Below are 23,655 nucleotides of genomic sequence, written 5' to 3'. Positions count from 1 at the left end.
CATTTACATTTTTACATCCTCCTAAAAATACACCACACCAACCCCTTTGTCTTGGTAGTTCAACGTTGTGCAAGACTCTGGAATATGTTGCTTCTTTTTGCAGTGTTTAAAATGTCCCGTTCAGAACCATTGTTCTTCGAGACTTCAACTTCTTTGATAGGGATTTAAATCACAAAGGGCTCAGGCAGTTCTGAAAAAACCCTCTGTTATGCTCCCTGGGTCATAAAGGAGACTCATAAACTGCTTTTGCGTGGTAACTGTTGTGGGGGAAGTGTAGATAGTGTCTGACGTCTGATGGTATCCTAACTGCCAGGCGGGCCGGAGAAAATTAAGGGTATGTTTTCATTTAACATCATTCCTTGCTGACTCTTGTCTCCCTGGAAAATTGTCCACGAGGAGACAAACGAGGGTGCCCTTTCTGTTAACTCAGTTTTCTTAATTATAGTTGGTAGGAGATGGGCTTAAATCGTGTTGTGAGGTATGGGCTCTGTCTTCCCTCCAGGCGGTGGAGGAATTTGTGTCAGAGACTGGTAACAGTAAACCCTGAGATAAAAGTCAGCCTGCCCAACTTTTTCTGTTGCCCCTTTTAAAGGTTTCTCTCCGGTGTTCTGGCCTCTACTCATTAAAACCCTTTCAAGGTTGTTTTTTCTTCTCTTTTCTTGCTTTCAAGCACAAAATAAGCGTGTGCCTACACGTTCAGGACCTGGGAGGAAAGAAGGGTGGGCTGAACGGAGTCTTCCCGTGGTACTGTTTGGGGTTTCTATGGCCTTGTTTATTCCCTCTTTTGCCTAGCCTCGGGGTTCAGTGCCAGGCTGGGATAGTGTTCACCCCAGGCTGCTTTCATGGAGACGTCCAGAACTGTGGTGCTTCCTAGTTCAGAATGGGTCCACATCCGTCCCGATGCCCAAACCAGAAACCCTCAGCATAGCTACCCCTGCATCAGGTGCCATGTGCAATTCATCAATCGTGTTGATTCCCTCTCCTATACACCTGGAGTCTGTCTGCTTCTCTCTCCCTTTTGGCCCAGGCTCCCTTCGCCCTTTCTCCTACACGGACACGAGGGCTTCCTAACTGAGCTCTCAGGATCCTCGAGGCCCGTCCTCACCGCCTTCCACCCTACCAAGTGCTGTGTTCAGAACACGGCATCTGTTATCATGACGGCCGCCTTTTCGAGAAGACTTCCCAAGTGTTAAGCAAATGGGAATCCTTAGAGCAAATCCCCGGACAGGCCAGGCAATCTTTGACTGTTCTTTCTCTTTCTCTCTGTATGGATTTCATTGTCCTCTCACTTTCTTGGGTCCCGTCTAAAAAGTACTTGTATTTTAAAGCTCTTCGTACAAGATTGACCTTCACTTGGGCTTTTGTCTGTAATCTGCCTTAAATTGTTTCCAAAGCATGTTTACTTTTGGCTTCAAACAAAGCAAAGCAGAGAGCAGGACTTCCATTTCCTTCCTGCCCCCGCTGGGGCACCACACATTTGCTGAGCAGGTAGAGACCCTGGCTGGGAGGCTGGGCGACTGCTCGGGCTGGGGCCGCCCTTGCCTTGATGGGCACAGCCGATCCGTGCTGTGGCGGCCAGGCAAGAAATGTTCAATGAATGCATGAATCCTTGTTTTTCATGTCCTCTGGTGAATGGCAATTTCTTTTGTCATCCTTCCTCAAAAACTGTGAAGAATGTGGATGTGGTATGTGGGGAAACATCTAAAGCCCAGACAGACTTTTAACTGACTAGGGGAGCAGGAAACTGTCTCTGTCTTCCTGGTGAGTCTTGAACTAGCCCAGGGTTGTCACTAAAAAGCTGAACTTTCTTATTTGCCCTTTTTTTAAATTTTTTTTGGGGAGGGGCTGCCAGCGTTTCTGGTGAATTAATTGGCAGTATTGGTTTGACAAAAAAATGGAACATTAGAATCAGTTGGGAAATGCCTTACCTCTTTTGAAAATCAACTTGATTGAGCTAGACGTACCTGTGATGACATGCACCCGTTTTGAGTAGATATTAACATTTCCATCGTAGAGCGCAGATATAACACATATGTATGGCCCTGAAATAAAACGTGTCCGTCACACCAAAAAGTTCCCTCGTCCTCTTTTCCGAATTATCCCCAACTCCCACCCTTGCAGGAAATCACTGATTTGATGTCTGTTACTGCCAAGTAGATCTGTGTTTTGTAGAACTTCGTATATATGTACTCTTTATTTGGGTGGCTTTTTCTCAGCAAAATGTTTCTAAGGTGGATCCATCCATGCTGTTACATGTGTTGTTAATTCACTCCTTTTATTTATTTATTTTTGTTTTGGTTGCTTTCTTTTTTTAGAGTTAATATCGCACTATGTTAGTTTCAGGTGTACAATATGATGCGCCAATTCTGTACGTTACGCAGCGCTCATCATGATAAGTGTGCTCTTAATGTCCTTTGTCTGTGTCGCCCGTCCCCACACTCACCCCCCTCTGGTAACCATCAGTTTTTTCGGTGCGTCTCGTTTTTGATTTGTTCATTTGTTTTGTTTCTTAAACTCCACATATGAGTGAAATCGTACGGTATTTGTCCTTCTTTGACTTATTTTGCTTCCCATCATGCTCTCCAGCTCCATCCATGTTGTTGCAAATGGCAAGATGCCATTCTTTTTTATGGCTCAGTAATATTCCTTGTATGTATACCACCTTCTTTATCCATTCATCTATTGATGGACATTTGGGCTGCCTCCATAATTTGACTATTGTAAATAATGCTGCAATAAACATAGGGGTGTATATATCCTTTTGAATTAGTGTTTTTGTATTCTTTGGGTAAATACCCAGCAGTGTGATTACTGGATAATATGGTAATTCTATTTTTAATTTTTTGAGGAACCTCCATACAGTTTTCCACAGTGGCTGTACCAGTTTGCATTCCCACCAACAGAGCACGAGGGTCCCTTTTTCTCCACATCCTCACCAACACTTGTTCCTTGTGTTTTTTATTTTAGCCATTCTGACAGATGTGAGGTGGTATCTCATTGTGGTTTGATTTGCATTTCCCTGATGAGAAGTGGTGTTGAGCATCTTTTCATGTATCAATTTGTCATCTGTATCTCTTCTTCAGGGAAATGTCTGTTCATGGCTTCTGCCCACTTTTTATTTGTTTTTAGAGAGAGAGAGAGGGAGCAGAGGAGAGGGACTGAGGGAGAGAGAGAATCTTAAGCAGGCTCCATACTCAGTGCAGAGCCTGACACAGGGCTCAATCCCACAACCCTGGGATCATGACCTGAGATGAAATCAACAGTCGGGTGCTCAGCCAGCTAAGCCACCCAGGCGCCCCTTGTGCCCATTTTTTAATTGGATTATTTGGTTTTTGGTATTGAGTTGTATAAGTTCTTTATACATTTTGGATACTAATCCTTTATTGGATATGCCATTTGCAAATATCTTCTCCCCTTCTATAGGTTGCCTTTTTGTTTTGTTGATTATTTCCTTCAGTGTGCAGAGGCTTTATATTTTGATGTAATCCCAATAGTTTATGTTTGCTTTTGTTTTCCTTGCTTCAGGAGACATAGCTAGAAAAATGTTGCTATGGCTGTTGTCAGAGAAATTACTGGCGTTCACTCCTTTTTATTAATGAATACTGTTCCATTGTATGAATAGACCACAATTTATTTATCCACTCACCTGTGGATGCCATTGGATTGTTTTCCTTTGGGACTATGATGAATAAAGCAAGTTAGTTTTTTGTGTGGACATACATATTTTAATTTCTCTTGGGTAAATATGTATGATTGGAATTGCTGGGTTATATGGTAAGTGTATGTTTAACTTTATAAGAGATTGCCAAACCATTTTCCAAAATGGTGGCACCATTTTACATTCCTACCAGCAGTGTAGGGAGTTCCAGATGCTCCCTGGAATAATCTTTACCAGTTATTACTGGTAATTGTTTACTTGTTCTATTAATTACTGAGGCAGGAGTATCTAAATCTCCACCTTTAATGACAGATTTCCCATTTTTCCTTTCAGTTATATCAGTTTTTGCTTCATAAATTTTGAAACTTTGTGATTAGGTACATACAAAATAAATAATTTTTTTTATGAGTTGACCCTTTTATCTTGCAGTGTCCTCCTTTGTCCTTGTTCTCAATTCTTTGTCTGCTAATGTAGCTGCTCCAGCTTTCTTTTTAAATCAGAATGTGCACGGTACATCTCTTTCCATCCCTTTGCTTTTAAACTTATATGTATATTTTCATTTAGTGCAGGTGTCTTTTAAATAGTATATAGCTTAGTCTTGCTTTAAAAAAAAAAATCCAGTTTGAGAATCTGACTTTTAATTGGTGCGTTTAGATCATTTAGTTTTTAAAAAGTCATAACTAACAAAAGAATAAATCATCTGTATTTCAGGTGTACAAACTGATGATTTGACAGGTGTATACCTGTGAAGCTATCACCATGATCAATAAAATAGCCATTTTCATCATTTCCCCAAAGTTGCCCTGAGCTCCTTTGGAATCCCTGTCACCCCTCCTCTTTCTAGGACACCACTGAGCTGCTTCCTGTCACTATAATTTGCATTTTTAGAATTTTGTGTAAATGGAAACATACCGTATGTAGTCTGTTTTGTCTGTCTTCTTTTATATGTCGCAATGGTTTTGAAATTCAATCATATTGTTTTTGTTTCAATTTTATCGTCCCTTTTTATTTCTGTGTAGTATTCCACTGTGTAGATACACAATAGTGGTTTTTTATGCATTCACACAGATGGAGATTTGGGTTGTTTCTAGCTTTTGGCTATTACAAGTAGAGCTGCTGTAAGCATTCTTCTTCAAGTCTTTGTATGGACATATGCTTTTATTTCTCTTGAGTAAATACGTACGAGAGGGTTTCCTAAGTAATACATTAGGCATACATTTAATTTTTTAAGGAACTGCCTATGTATTTTCCCAAGCGTTTGTAGCATTTTACACTCTCACCAATAGTGTATGAGGGTTCCATTTGCTCCTGTCTCGTCAACAGTTGGGATGGCTTGCCTTTTTAATTTTATTGACTCTATTTGGTGTGTTTACATTTCATTTACTTATTGCCCATTCGTAGGTCTTCTTTTGTGAGCTTTCTGTTCACATTTTTTGCCCATTAAAAAAAAATTTCATCATCTCTTCATTCTGATTAATGTCCCTGGTGGATTTATGTGATACTTTCTCCTGCAAATATTTTCTCCTGCTTTGCGGGCTGCCTTTTTGTATTTTTTAATGGTCTCCTTAGAAGAGCAGAGTTTTTAATTTTGGTAAAGTCCAAATTATCGATTTTTTTCTTTTATGATTTATTCATTTATTTAGTTATTTCATTACTTATTAATTTTTTTAACATTTATTTATTTTTGAGAGAGAGACAGAGACAGAGAGACAGAGCATGAGTTGGGGACGGGCAGAGAGAAAGGGAGACACAGAATCTGAAGTAGGCTACAGGCTCTGAGCTGTCAGCACAGAACCCAAAGTGGGGCTCAAACTCATGAACCGGAAGATCATAACCTGAGCTGAAGTCAGACACTTAACCAACTCAGCCACCCAGGCACCCGTTATTTACTTACTTATTTATTTTTCTATCTAAGGAACTTTTATCTACCTGAAATCACAAAGATTTTCTCCTATGTTTTCTTCTAGAAGTATTACATATAAGTCTATGCTCCATTTCAGTGTTGTGTAGGCTGTAAGGTAAGTCTTCGTTTTTTTCCATGGAGAGATCCAGTTGTTCCTGTACGATGTTTTCAAAAGACTTCAGTCCCCATTGAAGTGTCTTGACACTTTTCTTAAAACTCAGCTCATGTTTATAGATGTGGACAAAATGATACAAAATATATACAAATAACTTCATCTGTTAATCTCACAGTTAGGATACCTGTGTGAAAGAGGGGGCTAAACATTAAAAATAATTTACGTGGATACGAATGTCTAATTTTCATCAAATCTAGTTTTCTTTTAACTGTTTCTTTATGTCTCTTCCAAAATGAATTAAGCAACTCTCTTTGATTCTAAAACCTCACAAATGGTATCATCCGTATTATGATGGTAGAAATCATCGTACCCATGATTTAAATGGACAGGCTTTCTGGGGAAGCCAAGCCTTGTTCTAGATATTTGGGTTTGGCAATGTCCACAGATCGCAGAATTTTCTTCATATGTAAATACACTCTGAAGTGACACCAAGTGAAAGAATACACAACTCTCAATTCTCCTAAAAAAATCCAGATCTCTAGTATTGCTCTGTGACAAAGACAAATATGGAAAAGAAAGCCCAGTGCCTTTGGAAATCGAGATCTAAAAATTTAATGTTTTAAAAATAACCTTTACATACAAGATGGGAAAGAGTAATACAGACTGAATGTTTTGGTTTCGAAAACGTGAAATGTCACCATGTAGCTTAGAACAAGTCTGTCATCTCCTAAGAAATACACATTATTATACAATGGAATCTATAGGGACACTTTTGAACTCCTGCTTAGTTGATTTTCAGCAGTCTCCTTCCTCCCTACAAACTTACTTGTCATATAACCATACAACTTGTAATCATCTTTTGACAGAGAACTTGGAGAGCTACAATTACGGCTGTTTTCAAAAGCACCTTCTATGATGTTTCACTGATTTTTTTTTTTTTTCCATCACACTTAGATCGCACATTCTTCTCTCTTAAATCCCTTCCTGTTCCAATGATTTGGCTTTTAAAACAAGCAAGCTTAATTAAGTCAAGGCATATATTGCAAAATAAAAACGTTTTCCAATAGGCTAGACTAGAACCATTAAATAAGAACGGGACCAAAAGCCTATAGATAACATGCTTCCTGACTTGGTAATGTGAGAATACCTTTACCCATTGGGTAGGAAAGGTCTCATCTGCCCCAAGATGAATCTGATGGCTTGTGTTGTGTCTGTACTGTGCCAACACCATCAGGTTTAAGGGGGACGGACTTTGCTGAGCTGTGAGATGGCAATGGGCTGTTTACACAGGGCCGTGGGCCAGACAGAATTGTAAAGACTCGATGGGCTCAGTGTTGGGTCAGCAGCTGCATGTTTGAAGAAGGGTGCGAGATCAAGCAATGGATTCTCATAGAGTAGGATGTGGCCTGGAGGCTCTTAACCTTTAAGTGACTAAGAAACTGGTCAGTTTCCCTCAGGTACTGACGGTGGTAGCACCCAAGTGAATGTTGAGAGTCCAAAAAGGCCTCTACTTAAACCTGACAGAACGGAACCATCCCTTCTTTTTGTGGACAATTGTAGTCTGATATGTCTTTATGAATTCCTGCTGCAAATAATCTGGTCTTTGCAAATTTAAAACACCCTCTGGAAAGCCTCATGGCCAAATCACTCATAAACGCAGATGATCAAAAAGCCCCGGGGAAACATGTGCTCTCCTTTTATTGTGATGTCTTCTCTGTTTTGAAACAACCCAGCCCCAACTGGGGATATGGCCTTGAAATACTTCTAAAATATCGGTGCTTGAATCAACATACACTTCCTGAAACTTCTAACAGGGCTTCCTCCCTCAGAAGTGCGGCATTTTGCCACAATGTGCCCGAGAAGGTCAACTTTGAAAGGGGCCTCAAAACAAGAACAAGTCACATCATGCCTCATTATTGGAAGGTGAACATTTGCATGTATACGTGCTTCCCAGACTTGGAAGTGACAGGCTCAGGATAATTGCTAGTATACATATAGCAATATTACAACTAGCTGGTATGTTTTCTAAAAAAAAAAAAAAAAGAAAAAAAAAAGGAAAAAATGCAGCATTAGGAGGTGGTTACTAAGGTGCTTCTTAATTCATGTTTTCTAATGGAATGTCTCGGACAGACGTCTACAAACGAACGTGCATACACAGGCATACACACGCACATGGACACGTTTCTGTACAGCTGATGCCTTAGATGCTTACGTGTTTACATAAGAACCACACAGGAAAAAAAAAAAAATTCCCCCTCGAGCTCCCTGAATTTCTGAATGTCATCTAACCCCATCAAATGTTAAAATATTTCATTTTCATATAAAATTATCTACAAAAATAGATAACATTTACAAAAACCAGATAGCATTTCCAGTTTTCCTTGGTGGCGCGCTCAGCTCCCCCTTCTTCCTGCCCTTCTCAGAAGGTTGCCATCTCCAGCAAAGAGCGCTTGAAGAGCTGGGCGTTCCTGGACAGGTCTGTCACATGGTGCACCATCTCCTGCAGGGCCGTGGTGCTGGGGTAATGGAGGGCGGCCATCTTGGTCGCCATCACTATAGTCTTGAGCTGTTCGCAGAGCTGGTTGCTGGAGTTCATCACTTTGTGGCGAATGTCCTGGGTGGCCACCTGCCTCGTCAGCGTGTCCCCAATGAACACCAGTTTGTGTGCGCTCAGGATGACAAACTTGCTGTGGGCCACGAAGATGCGCGGGGGCTGCGCGGAGCTGACACAGCTGAAGAGGGCGTCGATGGCATTGAGGAGGGAGATGTAATGGGTCTCACACTGGTCATAGTAGAAGTAGAGCAGCTGCCTATCCTGAGAGCCCACGCTGCTGTTTGTGGTCGGGAGGCTCTGAGAGGGCTTCCACTTGGAGATGTCGTTCTCCACGGGCTTGGTAATTTCCTGTTCCAGCAGCTGGAACTGACTTAGCTGCAAGGAAGCAAAAAGCAGATTTCCTGAAGGGTAAGGCAAGTGCGCTGTGCCGGAAATGAACCCCGGGGCTTGGAGTTCAAGGACAGGGATTTTAATCCCCAACAAGAGTCAAGTGCTCATTAGATGGGAGGCCTTGGTCAGGTTGTCTGACTTTCCTAGAGTGTGAAACGTAGAGGATCCCTAAGGGATCGGCCAGCTCAGGCCCCTGTGACTGCGCATTGGTCTCTTCTGCCCTAAGGCTGGAAGGCAGCTCGCCCTTAGACTCAGCTCTGTTACCTGCACCTTTATGAAGGTTAAATGAGTTAAGGTTTACAGAGTGCTTAGAATGGTGTTTGGTTTATTGTAGCCTCTGTGTAAATGTTTATTGAACGTTGAGTGGTGGCGAGGGAAACTGAGAGTTGGTTCCTTCTCTGGGAAAGCCTTGACTCTGTCCCTTCCAGACTCTTAGATAAATGACAGTCTGTGACCCCTTTCCATTTCTCCTACTCTTTCAGTCAAGATCCGTGAATGTTATTATCCAGCACTACAGGAGAGACTAATGCACGTAAATACATGTACATTGTGGAGAAGAGCGTCTCTATGGGAATCTGAATAATTGTGCATCATACCATTTAGCTGCTCAGAGCTGTTGAAAGAAAAGCTCCTCACACACAGACTCAATGAGCTTTAGCTTTTTTCTTCCCTTCCTGCGTCCAGCTGGTGTATTATTTAAGCTGCAGTGATAATAATTTCATGCTATTCTACCAAATCTCAGGAAAGACCCTTCTTTTGCAGGTGAGGACTATTTGTGACCTTAGCTTAGTACTCAGTGATCTGCTCCAAGGTGGGGCTCAGTCAGAGTAGGGATAGCCTCGTCCAGCTTCCCCCACAAGAAATGCACAATGAGCTTTACTTTTCAACCAACTCTGCTTTCCTCTTAGGAATTGCTATGGTTTCAACAAGTTCCCCAAAGCCCTGCTGTCCTACTTGGCCAAATGCCAAAGTGGATATAACCAGGTACAACGTGATGTTTGAAGTTATCTCGTTTATGCTGTTGCAAATATGTTCATAAATGTATCATCTTATTAGATGGAGAGCTGGGGGTATCTTCTCATTTTATACATAAGTAACTGAAGTTCACGGAGATTAAGTGACTTGCCTGAGGTCACATAGTTGGCTGGTCCGAAAGCAAGGACATGTCTCTGCATGCCATTTCGTTTCAATTTAAAAGGCTTATAAGTCCTCAATCCATTGCTTTTTATTTTTGTGCCCAGTTACTAGCAATACCCATCATTATCAGCCCCACTCATGCCCAACTGTTGAGTGAACCTGCCCTGCCCAAATCCCTTGTTTAAGAGCTTGCATGTCATTTGAAAACATTTGATCCTGCCCTCGTTCTCTTCGATTGGACCAAGAACAAACAGCCAAGCCATAGGCTTGAGTTGTAGGAGAGAGAGAGATAGAGATGACCCAATTAGGCTCTTTTTTTTTTTTTTTTTTGAGGAATTTGACGAACCACAGTAGGAAACCATCAGCTGAGGAAGCTGAGACGAAAAGCCATCTGTAGAAAGGACTTTGAGTGGCCATTTATGGGTTCTGTAAAGTTAGAGGGGCGACAAATGAATAGATAAGCAAAGGGAACTGCTAGAAAATAGAGAAGGAAGCAGATTTAGAGAAAAGCAAAGGAAGTACAGGAGGAGAGAGAATTTATAGTCCTAGCTCTCATCAGACCTGGCTGTATCTGCATTTTCTGTTCTTGCATCCCCCTACTATAAAACCTGTTTGCCTGGGCTGGCTTGAGTGGGTCCTGCTCCTTGAGACCAACAGCTTTAACCCAAAGAGTCCTAATATGTTAGATATACAGAATTAGCCCGGAAAAAAATGGCTGTTTGGACATAATCCAGGAACACCAGCTGGATTACCAACGCTATAAACTTTCTCTTTGTTCTTATACCCTATTATATGCCTTAGAGCCTATTTATGCCAAAGTATGCTGGAAGGATCAAAACCATAATCTTTTGAAGTAACACCTTCCTTATTAAGTGGGAAATCTTTTCAATACCCACTAGGTTTTGTTCTGAGTGAACTTACCTGATGATGTTCCAGCTGCATCTTGTTCTGTTTGATGATATTTTCCTTTTCCAGCAGCTCTTTCTGTTGCCTCTCAAACTCCTCCTTGCCCTATTATTTTCCAACACAAAGAAAACATTACATCACCCCTGTGATTCACTTATGCTAACAATTTCATTGACAAACGTGTAAACACCCTTTCATTTTCCAATGCCTTGGTGATTTCCCACAGGCCCAGTTAGGCCCTGTGAACCCCAGGCCCTGGTGTGCTTCTCTGCCAGACTTCCAGAGTCACCATGTAGGTCAAGGCTGAAAAGTAAAGTCTGTGTCCATGTGAGAGGCCACCATCTCTGCTCCACTTCACCATTCTTGGAGACCCACAATCCCCTTCAAACCTCCTTAAGCAACACTGTTTCTCGGCGTTCTAATGGGATCCACGCTGCGCTCCAGGTTTCGTTGAATCATCTATGACTCTACACCAAGTCGGTATTTGCAACAGACAGAGCTGGACAACCCGCCATATGAATGGTGAACGCCCCCATCTACTCTCTCTCCACACCTTTCCTTAGCACTGGGAGATGGGGGAGGGAGGGCGGGCTCAGCTCTCTCCCTTCCCCAGTCTCTTGCACCCAAGGGAATTGTGGTAGTTCATCAGTTCTCAGGATAATCCATGCCTCTCAATCAAGTGAAATAAGACAGCACACCAAATTCTAAATAATGGACCTGGTAGAATGTCTGAATTCCCCAAAGTGAAAGGGATCCCAGGTCAGCTTCGTAGAATTTCCCACTTGCAGGAGGCCAACTCTGCCTGTCCAGCTTCCCATGTGCTGGTTAAGTTCTACGTCAATTGACAAATGCCCAGTGTTCCTTAAGGTAAGCCTGAGGTCGGGTTAAGTTTTTCTGTAAGTAATTAAACACACACACACACGCACACACACACACACACATTATAGAGCTGAAGGGACCTTAGACATGCTTTGGTATAGAGGTTTGCGTTTTTTTTTCCTTAACGGTGCCTCTCTCCTTTTTCAAATAAAATACCACGCAGAACTATATGACAGAACGCCAACAGAAGTGGAGAGGATATGATTATCTGGGGGCCCACTCTCCTACTTGGGGAGTCTCTTTCTGCTTGCCTGAGGCATATCAATGGATCGCTCCAACTCTGTGCTTCATTCATGTTGCAAATGAAGAAATTACAACCCTGGGAGGTTTGAGAAGTCAATCACACTTAGTTAGTGTCGGGGAAAGGTCTAGAGCCGGGGACTCAGGACTCTCCGGCCAGTGTTCTCCCAACAGTACGATATCGCCTCCACCTGTGAACTACTAATTTTGTTTGTGAACCAGTAATCATGTTCTCCCCTCCGGCAGTCCAGCCTACCAGTCGTACAGGTATCAATCCCAGGCTCTCTGGACACGAGTATAGGTGCTTTTATGGGTCTGGTTTCCTTACCTGTAGGTGGACGTAATCATAATCATCCATCCAGCTCCTTTCAGACCCATCGCTGCTGCTACAGTCAGGAGGCTGGTCCTTGCCTAGGCTCGGGGGCAATGGCTTGGTGAGGGCTTGGGCCTTGTGGTCCCCGGGATGCAGCAGCTGCATCTGGGACGCAGCGTGTGGGTACTCAGCGGAGTTCATGATGTTCCCAGACCCACTCTTCACGTGCGAGCTGCCCGCGCCTGGTCTAAAGAGGGCCTCCGCGTTGGTGTTGATGGTTGTGGTGAGCTGCTTGGCATCGTCGGGCACTGTCTTCGCCACCATCACAAACCGGTCCAGATCATCGCACTTGTTCTGGGGCTTGTTGATGGCCAGAATGTTCAGGGACCAGCTGTGCTCGTTTAAGTCATGGCTGGTCTGGCTCAGAATCTGGTGGGAGTCTTCCACTCTTTGGAGCTCCCGCTTCATTTTGTTATGGAGGACGAGTTCGGGGAGGCAGGAAGCGTTTGCTACAGCTCCCTTGGCAAAATGGAGGTAGTCCCTCACGAACAGCTCCACCTTGTCCACCGCGGTGCGGATCTCGTTGACGTGTCGTTCCATGTACCCGTAACACCGCCAGTCTGTGGTGACCAGCGCCATGAGGCTGGCGACGCCCGTCTCCAGGGTCTGCTGGAGCCGGTGAAGTCTCTCGATGGCTGTGTCTGGATCCAGTAAGAGCCTTTTGTCCTGAGACGGGGAGGCTGACAGTGAGGAGTCCTTGGAGGTGGTCGAAGACGTGGACATGTTACTCCTGGTGCTGCCCGTGCTGGAGAAAGATAACCGGTTGATACTGTCCACCACGTCCTGCGAGGCTTTGACATCTGCTGGGTTGTGCAGAGGGACGTCGTACACGCCGTCTCTTTCTTCGGGGTTTGCTTTCTCACCGCTTTCTGCCGCTGGCTCCAGAAACTGAACCCCTCGGGGGACATCATATGCATCGTTCTGGGCGCCCAGTGACTGTCCCAGCTGTGGGTGGTTCACCGAAACGCTTTGGTGTCTTCGTGTGGCCAGTTCAGCGGCTCCCGGAGCATCACAGTTATATTTTATGCGGAGGTCCTTCCCCACTGGCTTGGTGCTGGCTGGGGGGATGTCATAAACGCCCTCTGGTCTGACGTCCAGCCTTCCCGATTGCCTCACCGGAGGGGGGAAATCATATTCTTTTTCCCTCAGCCCTGCCTCGTCTCGGCAAGTAGCGGGTGAAATGGCATATACCTGAAAAGTAAAGGAAGCAGGAGCTGGTATTTGTTTGCTTGGCGCATACGAACATGCAGAAATGGAAAAGGACATTAAAATGAGGCTAGAATTCTCAGGCCGCCTCTCTGGCTCCTTGTTTTTCACCTTCCACCCACTTGACGGCCAGTGTTTCCCAAGGCTCTGCTCGGCTCTGTTCGTCCCTCATCCTTTGACAGGATCATCCCGCCCCGTGGCCTCTGTGCCGCCTGTGTGTGAGTTGTGAGCCTGGCTGAGTTGCCCTCCCTGGGTCCCAGTCCCGCGTTTCTGACCACCTCCCGGGCCTCCTTCCTCGGTTGAGCCGGGCTGGGCAGCAGACTACGTGTTAACACACAGGACTGGGTGTCGGGAGACCCAAGGTCTCTCCCTGGACCTGTCGGCCGTGAAATACTGCGTAAGTTGCTTAAATGTTCTGACACACAGTTCCTTTATCTGTACTTCTTGTGCAGGCATACCCCAGCAGATAACAGAGTGCATCAAACACACTGACCCCTGTCTATGGGCCGAGGAAGCTGTAACACTTTCCATAAATATGATATGTGTTAGTTGCTTGCCAAAGTGAATTATCGTACCTTCTTACTGGCTCTCCTTTACGGACTACCTCGTTTTTAGCACAGTCCCCTAAATATGGAATCCTCAGACTTATCTTTGAGGTGGTTTTTTCCTTTCACTTTTTTTTTTTTTTTTTTTTTTAAATAATCTCTATGTCCAGCACGGGGCTCGAACTCACGAGATCAAGAGTCGAGTGTTCTACCAACTAAGCCAGCCGCGTGCCCCTGGAATCCTTAGACTCATCTTTAACTATCGCCTTTCTTTCCTCTTGTTCACTCTCTCAGAAAGACTAGTTTTTCCCCTTTGGTTTGCCCATCTTGTTTTATTCCAATAAACACACACACACCCCTTCTGGGCTGCTCTGTCACTTACCCCTTTTGTAGGAGGGATGTCATAGACTCCTTGAGGTTTTATTTCTCCCACTGGAACTGAAAACACAGGGACTTTGACTGATGATGGAGGGATGTCATATACCTGAAGAGAAACACTTGAGTTACCCATAACAGAAATGTCGCATACTTGTCATTTTTTACACTACTGAGCCTTTCCTTATGGATTTATTTGCCAGGTTATGTATACCTTGGCTCTTTAACTGCATTCTACATAAGAGCTTGATGGAATTTTGCTTTTTATATTTCATAATTTTCGACCCAGACTGCATATAAAAATGACATTACGTGAAATATCGACACTGTACTTTCAACTGTGGTTTAAAATTTATACTTCCTGAAACAAAATGATAAGCAATAAAAGCTTTGTCAAGTAAAAGCCTATCAGGATTTCCTGATAAAGCAAATCCAGAAAACATAATTTATTAAAAAATTTTTTTAATGTTTATTTTTGAGAAAGAGAGAGAGACAAGAAGGTGAGCAGGGGAGGGGCAGAGAGAAAGGGATACATAGAATCCCAGAGCAGGCTCCAGGCTCTGAGCTGTCCGCACAGAACCCGACGTGGGGCTTGAACTCACGAACTGTGAGATCATGACCTGAGCGGAAGTCAGATGCTTAAATGACTGAGCCACCCCGGCGCCCCCAGAAAACATAATTTACATAACATTGGCTAAAATGGCTTCTGGATGGGTGAACTTAATAATTCTTCACGTGAAACACACCTAATCTGTGAACTTCCCTTTGCTCTGTAGCTTTGAAGGAATACCACCCTGAAGTGGTCCCCTCTGCTGGTGACCAGGGCCCTGGTACATACCCCTTGAGTGGTGTGGGAAGGAGGGATGTCGTAGATATCCTTTTGGTATCTGGACGGGTACTCATACACGTAGCCTTGTCCTGTTCTCACGGGGGTTATCACCTGTGGGCAAGAAGACACAGAGGTGTAAACTTCCGAGCCCCCGTCCTACTATATCTCTTAGCCTCTTAACCAGGCACTCCTCCCTCACCTCTCCCCCATAAACAAAGAACGGAAGACAGAAAAGGAGGGAGACAAGGAGACATCAAGTCAGAACACTTTTAAATCCCCTCTTGTATCCCAGCAAAGAACAAATCCCTGAAATAGCTCCAACCCTCTTCCTCATGGTGACAAATCATCTCAAAGTAGGTCAAAGTCTCAATTCCCAGGATGCAACTTAAGGGAGAATCATTTTTAAATTATGAAGGTCCTAGATCATCCCTTTGGAGCACCAAAACCACAGATAATGGAAAAAAAAGGTGCACTTTTTTTTTTAAAGGCTCTGAAACTATTTGTAAAGTGAATAATGCAAATAGAGAGTTCAGCTACTTAAAATTCCTCTCATACCTTCCCCAGGATGCCTCTTCATGTGACATTATTATTATTATAACTAAAATTCCATAGGTCACTAGAGCACTTTTATGAAAGTAACGCTCAGACAGTGGTGCTCTCAGAAGCCTCCAGGAACTTTCAATCTAACCTTTGGAACAAATGACAGATGGACCTGTGAGCCACCCGGAACAGAGGTCATGTGTCTAATCATTTTCTTGTTTCCACCAGGGAAGCAGCCATCCCAGACAGTACCTATGTCCAAGGGATGTGGGAAGTCAAACACACTCATCACAACTGTGGCATCTGGAACCAATGCCAGTGAAAGGAATCTCACCCGACAGGCTGGGATTTTTGTATCTACAGCCTTCCTTGTGTCCTAAGCAAGGGTAGAGAAATTATTTTTGAACTTCAACTCATTTGGAAGCCTATTTAGTCCCCCAAGGGCTTCTAAATTACCAGGGTCTTGTTTCTGCCTAACCGCGCCCCCCCCCCCCACCCCCGAATGACTAATAGCACCCACCTTAGCATCACCCATGATGGTTTTTTTAGAACACTTTGTAAATTAGGATGAGTTGGTTCTTCCCTAAGAAACCATCATCTTTTATCCTTTCTCTAATGTGAACATTTCTGGCGTCAGGCTGCCTACAAAACTATGTGAAAAATGCTCACGTTCATCTTATGCTGAAGTGGGTGGAACTCAGCCAAATGCATCAATACCCTTCTCCCCGGGGGAGCTCTAAGACGCTTAAATCCCGGTGTTTGCAGTTGATTACTGCTCGAGATGAAGGTAAAGGGGATTAGTACACAGTCACCATCCCATCAAATCTCTCCGCCGCCTTGGGTTTTAAAAAAAGAATCTATTGCTTTAAGGCTTGTTGGCATGGAGCATACAGAACCATTTATAGAGTGGCCACTGTATTGTGCATAGCAAATCTTCCTTTTAAAAGCGGCATGCCCTTTGCTCAAGAAAAACACACTGTGTTCCTAGTGCCCTTAGATAATTTTTCCCCCCCACTCACTATTGTCCAGGAGAGAAATGAAGTATCTTCTTGGAGTCTATCTCATCAGCCTCTCTATTTATAGCTCTCTATTTTGGCTTTGTAATAGAACCTGTGCAACAACACAGCTTTTGTTCAGTCTGAAAGTTGCTCAGAGTGGATTCTGCCCAAGGTTGCCAAGATAGTAATAATGCTAATGGAAAACCAAGGCTGGTTATGCTGAAGGCCAGCTGAGTGGTTCCATCTTTAGTTTAAAGATGGGAAGGGGGAGCTGGGAGATAGAGGGGGGGTGGTGCCGGTGTCTGAAAATAGTCCCGGGTGAAATGTAAACGTATGGCAAGACGTCGGAAAGGCAGGGTCATAGACAAAGCTTTTCCTTGCCTCTGTGGATTTTCCCTGGCAGTGAGCATTAGTGCTTCCCGGTATTTAACATCTCACTTCCTGACAAATGTCACAGAACCTCAACTCGCTCTCTCTTTCTCATTTAGAGGATGCCTGTGGTCATCTGGTTTTTAAAAACTTTGCATTCCAAACCAGTCATTTGCCTTGTTTATGCATTAAAAGAAACAGATGGTGAAAACCACAGGGGGAAGAAGCCAACAAAATACAATCTCTCCCCCCATTCCAGCATTCCCCATGGTACCATCTAATTCACACCGGTCCACAAATAGCCTTTAAATGGGACCCGCGTTCTGCATCTGGTCGGACACATCCACGGCATACCGCGACCCACTCTGTGACGTCTGCAGGAACGAGGAGCTGGAAGTCTTCTACTTTTGGACACTGTCCTCCTCAACCCGTTGCTTGGGCGACTTTGATGCCAATTGTGTGTTCTCTCCTCGGAGGAAAGTGCTGACTGTTCTGTACCTTACAAAGTATCCAGTTTTGTGGTCATAAGACCTTTTCTTCCCGCTTGACACAGTACAAAAAAAAAAAAAAAAAAAAAAAAAAACAACCTTTCTAGGGCCCCAGAATTACTGAACCTCAGCCTAGGAGGAACACCAAGGTCTAGCTAAGAGGATGTGAATTTCGGAGGCACACTCCTGGGCATTTGCACGGCAAGGCTTTGATGGACAATGGGCACAAAGGGCACATCAAAACTATTTTCCTCAATGAAATGAAGTCAGGCTTTTCGTTTCCTTTTTTTCCTCCGTCAGTTTTTCTTTTGTGCATTCCTTTTATTCTGCACATTTATCTCTAGTTACAAGGGCTTAGCCTCAGGAGCTACCCAATCGACCCCTTAGTTCCTTAGAGTTGATGCAAACGGGGCTAAAAAGGGGAATTCTGGGGCTCTCTGACAATGGCTACTGCCACCCCTTTCCCGATGACCTTGGCAGAGGATTTGCATTTCCCAACTACGAATTTTCTGTCCCATGAGGAATCTGATAGCTTCTCAGCTGTTAGTACTCAGTTCTTGTCAACTAACTGAAGAGTCTGAAGGTGGACGCTTTGAGAAGAGTTCTGAGGCAGAGAAGAAGGGGCAGATGTAGACAGTTAGGAAAGGAATAGCCCGTTTAATAAATCTCCCAGGCCGGGTCCTAGCAGGGTGGTATCCAAAGTCCAGGGACTGGGGTTAGGTTCACTCTCCAATGAATGTGCTTTGCATAAAAACAAGCAAACACAGGGCACACCCCACCCCACACTTTGACCCGTTGGATTCACACCGTTTTCAGCATCAGATCCTGGGCGCCAAGAGCTGCTTTCAGAGATGCTGTAAGTACCTCCAGGTCTCATAATTTTGAGAGCCATGCATGCTGACGTTTTAGAGCAGAGGAGCCTGTGTTTGGGGTGGCAGCAAGGGCCAGGGAACACTAACAACCAGCACGTGTGAGTCAGAGAGCTGGAAGAGGGGTCCTTGGGCAGCGCCACTCACACCTGACAGCCTTTGGCGTGGGCTTATTCCTACCCCTGTAGCCAACGAGGGCCTCACACTTAGATACCTGCGGGGCTGAGCAGGTGTGGTGAAGGAAGAAACAGGCTGGGATTCTGTGCTGGGGAGACAGAACTCACGCCCTCCGGATGGAAAGCGGCCATTGCTTGGCTCCCACCAACCGCCACCCTGAAAAAATGCACCCCACGTTGCCGAGTCTCTCGAATTTTCAGGAGAAGCCGGAAGTCTGGATTATTATTTTTTTTAACGTGAAATCCGATTTCCAGAATTGGCTCAAATATTTCAAGCGGCGTCTTGGCCAAGCTAAACATATCTCTGGCCCCCAGGGGGCCGCTCTTGCCTTCATCTGTGTATTTCTGCCATCTTCCCTTTAATATCTTGAAAGCCTCTGAGCGCAGGGCCCAAAAAGCTCTTCACGGACTCCATGCCTCGGCAAGACAGAACCACACCGTTTCGTACACGTGCCCTGCGTGTCGAACCTCTGTGCCTTCACCCACGCTGTATCTTCGTGCCAGGTGTTCTCCTTCCTTTCCTCAAGTTCAAATTTCATTCAACCTTCAAGGCTAAGCTGAGTGCCTCTCCCATCAGGGCTTTCCAGACGGACATAATACCTCCCTCCTGAGAACTCCCCAAGCATGTTATCCATGCGTCTCCTAATGGTACTTATCACTCGTGGTCTGTTTCATGGCACCTCATTTCCTCTCTCAGCACGGTGGAGACTGCAGGGCCTGTACAGGGCCTTGACTACAGCAGGCCTTGGATAAATGCATTGGCTGAAGATATTAACAAACTACAGGAAAACTCAAGGCTTTTCTTAAGCAAGATGGTGTGGAACTGGCCAGGGCAGAAAACAAGGTCTGCCTGTATGGGATAAGGTTGGTGTCCAGGTGAGTCAGCTCGAGGATGAGTGGGACTCATGGGATAAGGGGCAGAGCTGGCTGGATCAGCCATGCAGTAACGTCAGGCAAGTGAAGAAGCCAAAAAAGCTGAGTGAATCTTAGATCCAATCGAGAAATCAGAAACCATGGAAGAATGATCGCCTACACCACTACTTGGTACAAACCACAACTGGAGGCCAACAAGGACTGCTAGCTGGTTTCCTTTTCCCCGGTCTAGAGCCCGTGTGTGACATGAACATCTGCGTTCTTCTCAGCCACATGCTAGAAACATATGGCGGGTGGAGGGGGGGGGAGGTCTGGCAAAAAGAAATCAAAACAAACTCTGCATTTTACCTTAATATTGGAAGGAAAATACAATGGAAAGGAACAGGACTTCTGACATGTGTCACGAGAAGCTGAGTGTCAAAGGCCATGGCCACACTAGGTCTTTAGCTCCTTGAAAGAAGGATTAGATCTGATGGGGGGAGTGACTGAAAATATAAGCTGGACTCAGGCAGGCTGACTCTAGCACACGTGAGAGCATGACCAAGGCATCTGTCCATTTGAAGCCAGTTTCCTTATTAGTAGAATGGAAATAATAATACTTATAGCCTATTAGTGTATTAAATGAGATCAAGGACATAAGGTACCCGGCATAGAGTAAACCCCTTAAGCCTTAGTTGTTTTTATTATAATTGTCACCTGGATTATACAGATTCCACTTTTGGACTTAAATTGTGGACTAGGGAATTCAGATCAATCATCCTACTGAAGACAGCTTTTAAAAAAATGAGGAAAAGATACTAAAAATCTTCTTAATAGCATTAAAGCACTACAAGATAGTAAAGAGTTATCAGGTCCAAATTTGGGAGTAGAGAAGGAACTCATAGAGGTAAGCCCCAATTTTTTTTTAAAGTTTATTTATTTTTGAAAGAGGGAGAGAGTGCACGCATGTGTGCATGCACAAACCAGGGGAGGGCAGAGAGAGGGAGAGAGAGAATTCCAAGAGAATCTCCAAGAGAGAGAGAGTTCTACGCTGTCCGTGAGGAGCCTGACGCAGGGCTCTATCTCACGAACAGTGAGATTGTGACCTGAGCCAAAATCAACCATTGGATGCTGAAGTGGCCCCAGAGGTAAGCCCAAATTTTGAGGCTGCTTTTTTTCCTGGTGGCATTTGTTGATCTGGGACAGGCGTCGGAGAGGCCACAGTGTGTCTTTTCACTGCTTCTTTGGGTGAGTGGGGTATCAGACTCTAGGGCTCACCAAGGATGAGACTCTGATACCCATCCCCTCTTTGGGTTGGGATCCTAAGGGCTGCATGTAAAAGTCAGAGTTAACCCAGAAGGGAACCCACCCTTGCACCAGCTAAAGCCAGGTTTTCACTCACTGGAGTTGGTAAGAACATTTCAAAGCCTGAAGTTAGATTTATGTGTGGCTGTGAGGCTGGCAGAAGGAAAGAAAATCCTGTCTGGAATTAGAGAACATCTTTATGGGCTTTAAATTATTCCTTACAAATATTCAAAAATACAATGTCCACTATGCAAAGATAACCAGGAATACAGGAGACAAGACAATGGAAGAAGAGAAACAACAGAGGATTCTTGCTTTCTTCCTTATATGATGAGGATGTGGTCTGTGTCTTAGTGATCACAGACTTCGAGGCTGTTTGCTTTCACAATGTTTTATGATTAAACCACGGGAGCAAACAAGATTTAATCAGTGAGATATAAGTCAAATAGAAATAAATTAATCTTTACAAAGCATAGACTGTTCCTAGTGAGGTCTATGAGGCAATGGGAATTTCAAATCAAAGCAATAAGTGACAAGAGACTTTGGTTCTTGATGACCATCAGTAGATTTACTTGGGTGACCATTTTACTGTGGTCATATCAGTATTGTCATTGTCACAGTTATCACCATAACAGCCCAAGACACTTCAGTGGAGAACCCCAGGAGAAAACACGCTTTATGAGACTTCAAAATAAACCTACTATCCAAGAGAAACATGGAGGTCCCAAGCCCAGGACACCTTATTGAATTTTTCTTCAGACAAGGTCTTTTCAGTGGAAGATCACAAGCCGGGTTTATCAAGAGGATCTCACCAAGAAGTAGGGCACATTCCCAACTGGAATGTCTAGAAGAAAACACTTTCTCTCAGAACAACTCCTGCTCACATGATATCAATAGGGCCAAGGTCTCAGCCAGTCTATTTGGGCATCCACTCTACCCCCTGAAAGGGGAGCCAGCTGGCAGGTGCCTGGGAGTGGGGCGTAGCTGCTGTGGAGGCCCTGGGGTGAGGGAGATGTTAGCTTCTCAGCTGCAGGCCACCAGTTCATTGGCACGCCATGGGAGGCAGGAGGGAACAGGCTGTGCCAATCATGAAGGCAGACCCTCCTCGCCCTGAGAATCCTATGGGAGCCGACTAATAGGGTCTCAGTTCCTGCCATGTTCTGCCATGCTTCCTTCTGACGCCAGCCCTACTGCTCACCACTTATGGCAACTTCTCATCTCTCTCCTCCAACACTCAACCCTGTTTTGTTTCCTTCCCTCCTGTCATGCTACCGGCAACCATAAGGAAGAACAGAAACAGTGCAAAGGAAGCGGAAAAATCCTACTGTTTGACAGAAAGAATTGGGTGGAACAGATGAGGGACTGAGATAGGATGGGGAGGAGCACAGGTGAACTGTTCTGGAGTATTATTACCAATATTATTGCTCATACTTCTGCATTTGAGAGATGCCTGTTTCAAAAGTTACAAAAATCACAAAAATGTAATTTTGTATAGCTTTAACAGAATTTTCTTTTTCACCTTTTCTTTTTGAAATGTTTATTTATTTGAGACAGAGAGTGAGCATGGGAGGGCAGAGAGAGAGGGAGACACAGAATGAGAAGCAGGCTCCAGGCTCTGAGCCATCAGTCCATAGCCCGACACGGGGCTCGAACTCACGGACCGTGAGATCATGACCTGAGCTGAAGTCGGATGCCTAACTGACTGAGCCACCCAGGTTCCCCAACTGTAACAGAATTTTTAAAGAATAACAGGAAATCCCGCGTGGAAGGGGAGGGAGGCATCTTTTGTAACTGTCCTAGTTGCTGTGTCCCATGATTTAATTCTCTGGGTCTAAGTCTCTACATTCCAAAGCAACATCAGCAATGGCCAGAATGACACAATCCTTTCTCCTGATATCCAGATAATGCCTTGAAAATTGACCAGTGGAGTTTTCCCATCAATCTAGCAGAGCAGGAACGTGTGGAACGGGCTCCTGGTGTTCCGCCCCAGGGCCTAGTCAAGAACTAGGCAACCCAGGTGGTGCTCAGGAAATATAATGAGTAATCGAGGAGAAGTTAAAAAGTACTGCTGTGCCATAATAATTACACTACAGATTTATAACTTCACCGTTAACAGTACCTGAGGTTGTCTGAATTCAAAAGTAGGCCTCACCAATTAGCAGTCAGCCATTTGCATTTTTTCTCTTTGTTTCGGCTTATGTGGAAAGCAAAATTAGATTGCTTCCTTTCGAGCTCTAGTCTCCCCGAGCCCCCTGTTTTATTTATACTATCTCTGGGTTTCATGCATTAACGAGAGTCTTTAGATTTCTCAGACTGCTTGCTGGAAAGGACTTCTTTCACGTAAATGCCCTTAAAAAGCATGAACAGAACCCCCACAGTATTTATGAGATCTTATAACAACCTCTTTGTCTTAAAGCCCATGAACTGTGTGACCCTTTCCCTTTAAAGAAAACCCTTAGGAAGAGAAACATCACTATTATCACTGCCTGCCCATTAGAAGTTGGATCCAGGTTTCCGAAAGTGCAAAGTTATAGAGGTCTGTCTGTTTAAAATCCAAGATTACTAGTTTCTTTTCTATGACGGGAGGAAAGACCACATGTTGCCTACACTGGATTTATTAATTCTCTATAAATTCTCTCTGCCCAGCTTGGGTGTAGCAGTGAGCTCATTTATTATTCGCACAGCAACAATATAATGAAAACGCAGTCTGGCCTTAAAACTACACCCTCACGGGCCAAGTGCACAGGTTACCCTTCCTAATGCTTCTCTTGTGCTCATGGAGGTTTCTCCCCCTCTGTATTTGGGCGGTGATTTACTTTCCTTTAAAGGCATCTCGACATCTGATTTCATGCGAGAACCAAGCCTTTTGCGAGCCAGTCTACGTCGCGGCCAGTCTCTTTTTCCAAATGAGGAGAAAGTCACGACCGAAGGCTCAGAAGTGGAACGGG

At 44.4% G+C, this 23,655-nt stretch overlaps 1 protein-coding gene across 4 annotated transcripts in view; it reads right to left on the bottom strand.

Moving 5' to 3' along the window:
• Positions 1 to 6,272: 6,272 nt before the first annotated feature.
• Positions 6,273 to 23,655, bottom strand: part of NEDD9 (neural precursor cell expressed, developmentally down-regulated 9) — a 182,161-nt gene continuing 164,778 nt past the window's right edge. For all 4 annotated transcript variants that reach the window (XM_060614802.3, XM_060614805.3, XM_060614806.3 and 1 more), the window contains 5 exons: positions 15,120 to 15,221; positions 14,289 to 14,390; positions 12,111 to 13,346; positions 10,679 to 10,768; positions 6,273 to 8,605 (listed from right to left, as the gene is read on the bottom strand). In XM_060614802.3, coding sequence (XP_060470785.3) covers positions 8,096 to 8,605; positions 10,679 to 10,768; positions 12,111 to 13,346; positions 14,289 to 14,390; positions 15,120 to 15,221 — 2,040 coding nt within the window. In that variant the 3' untranslated portion in view covers positions 6,273 to 8,095. The remainder of the gene's footprint in view (positions 8,606 to 10,678; positions 10,769 to 12,110; positions 13,347 to 14,288; positions 14,391 to 15,119; positions 15,222 to 23,655) is intronic.

Source organism: Panthera onca, chromosome B2, assembly GCF_046562875.1.
Source record: "Panthera onca isolate mPanOnc1 chromosome B2, mPanOnc1 haplotype 2, whole genome shotgun sequence".
Lineage (NCBI taxonomy): Eukaryota > Metazoa > Chordata > Mammalia > Carnivora > Felidae > Panthera > Panthera onca.
This window is presented reverse-complemented; position numbering and strand designations above follow the sequence as displayed.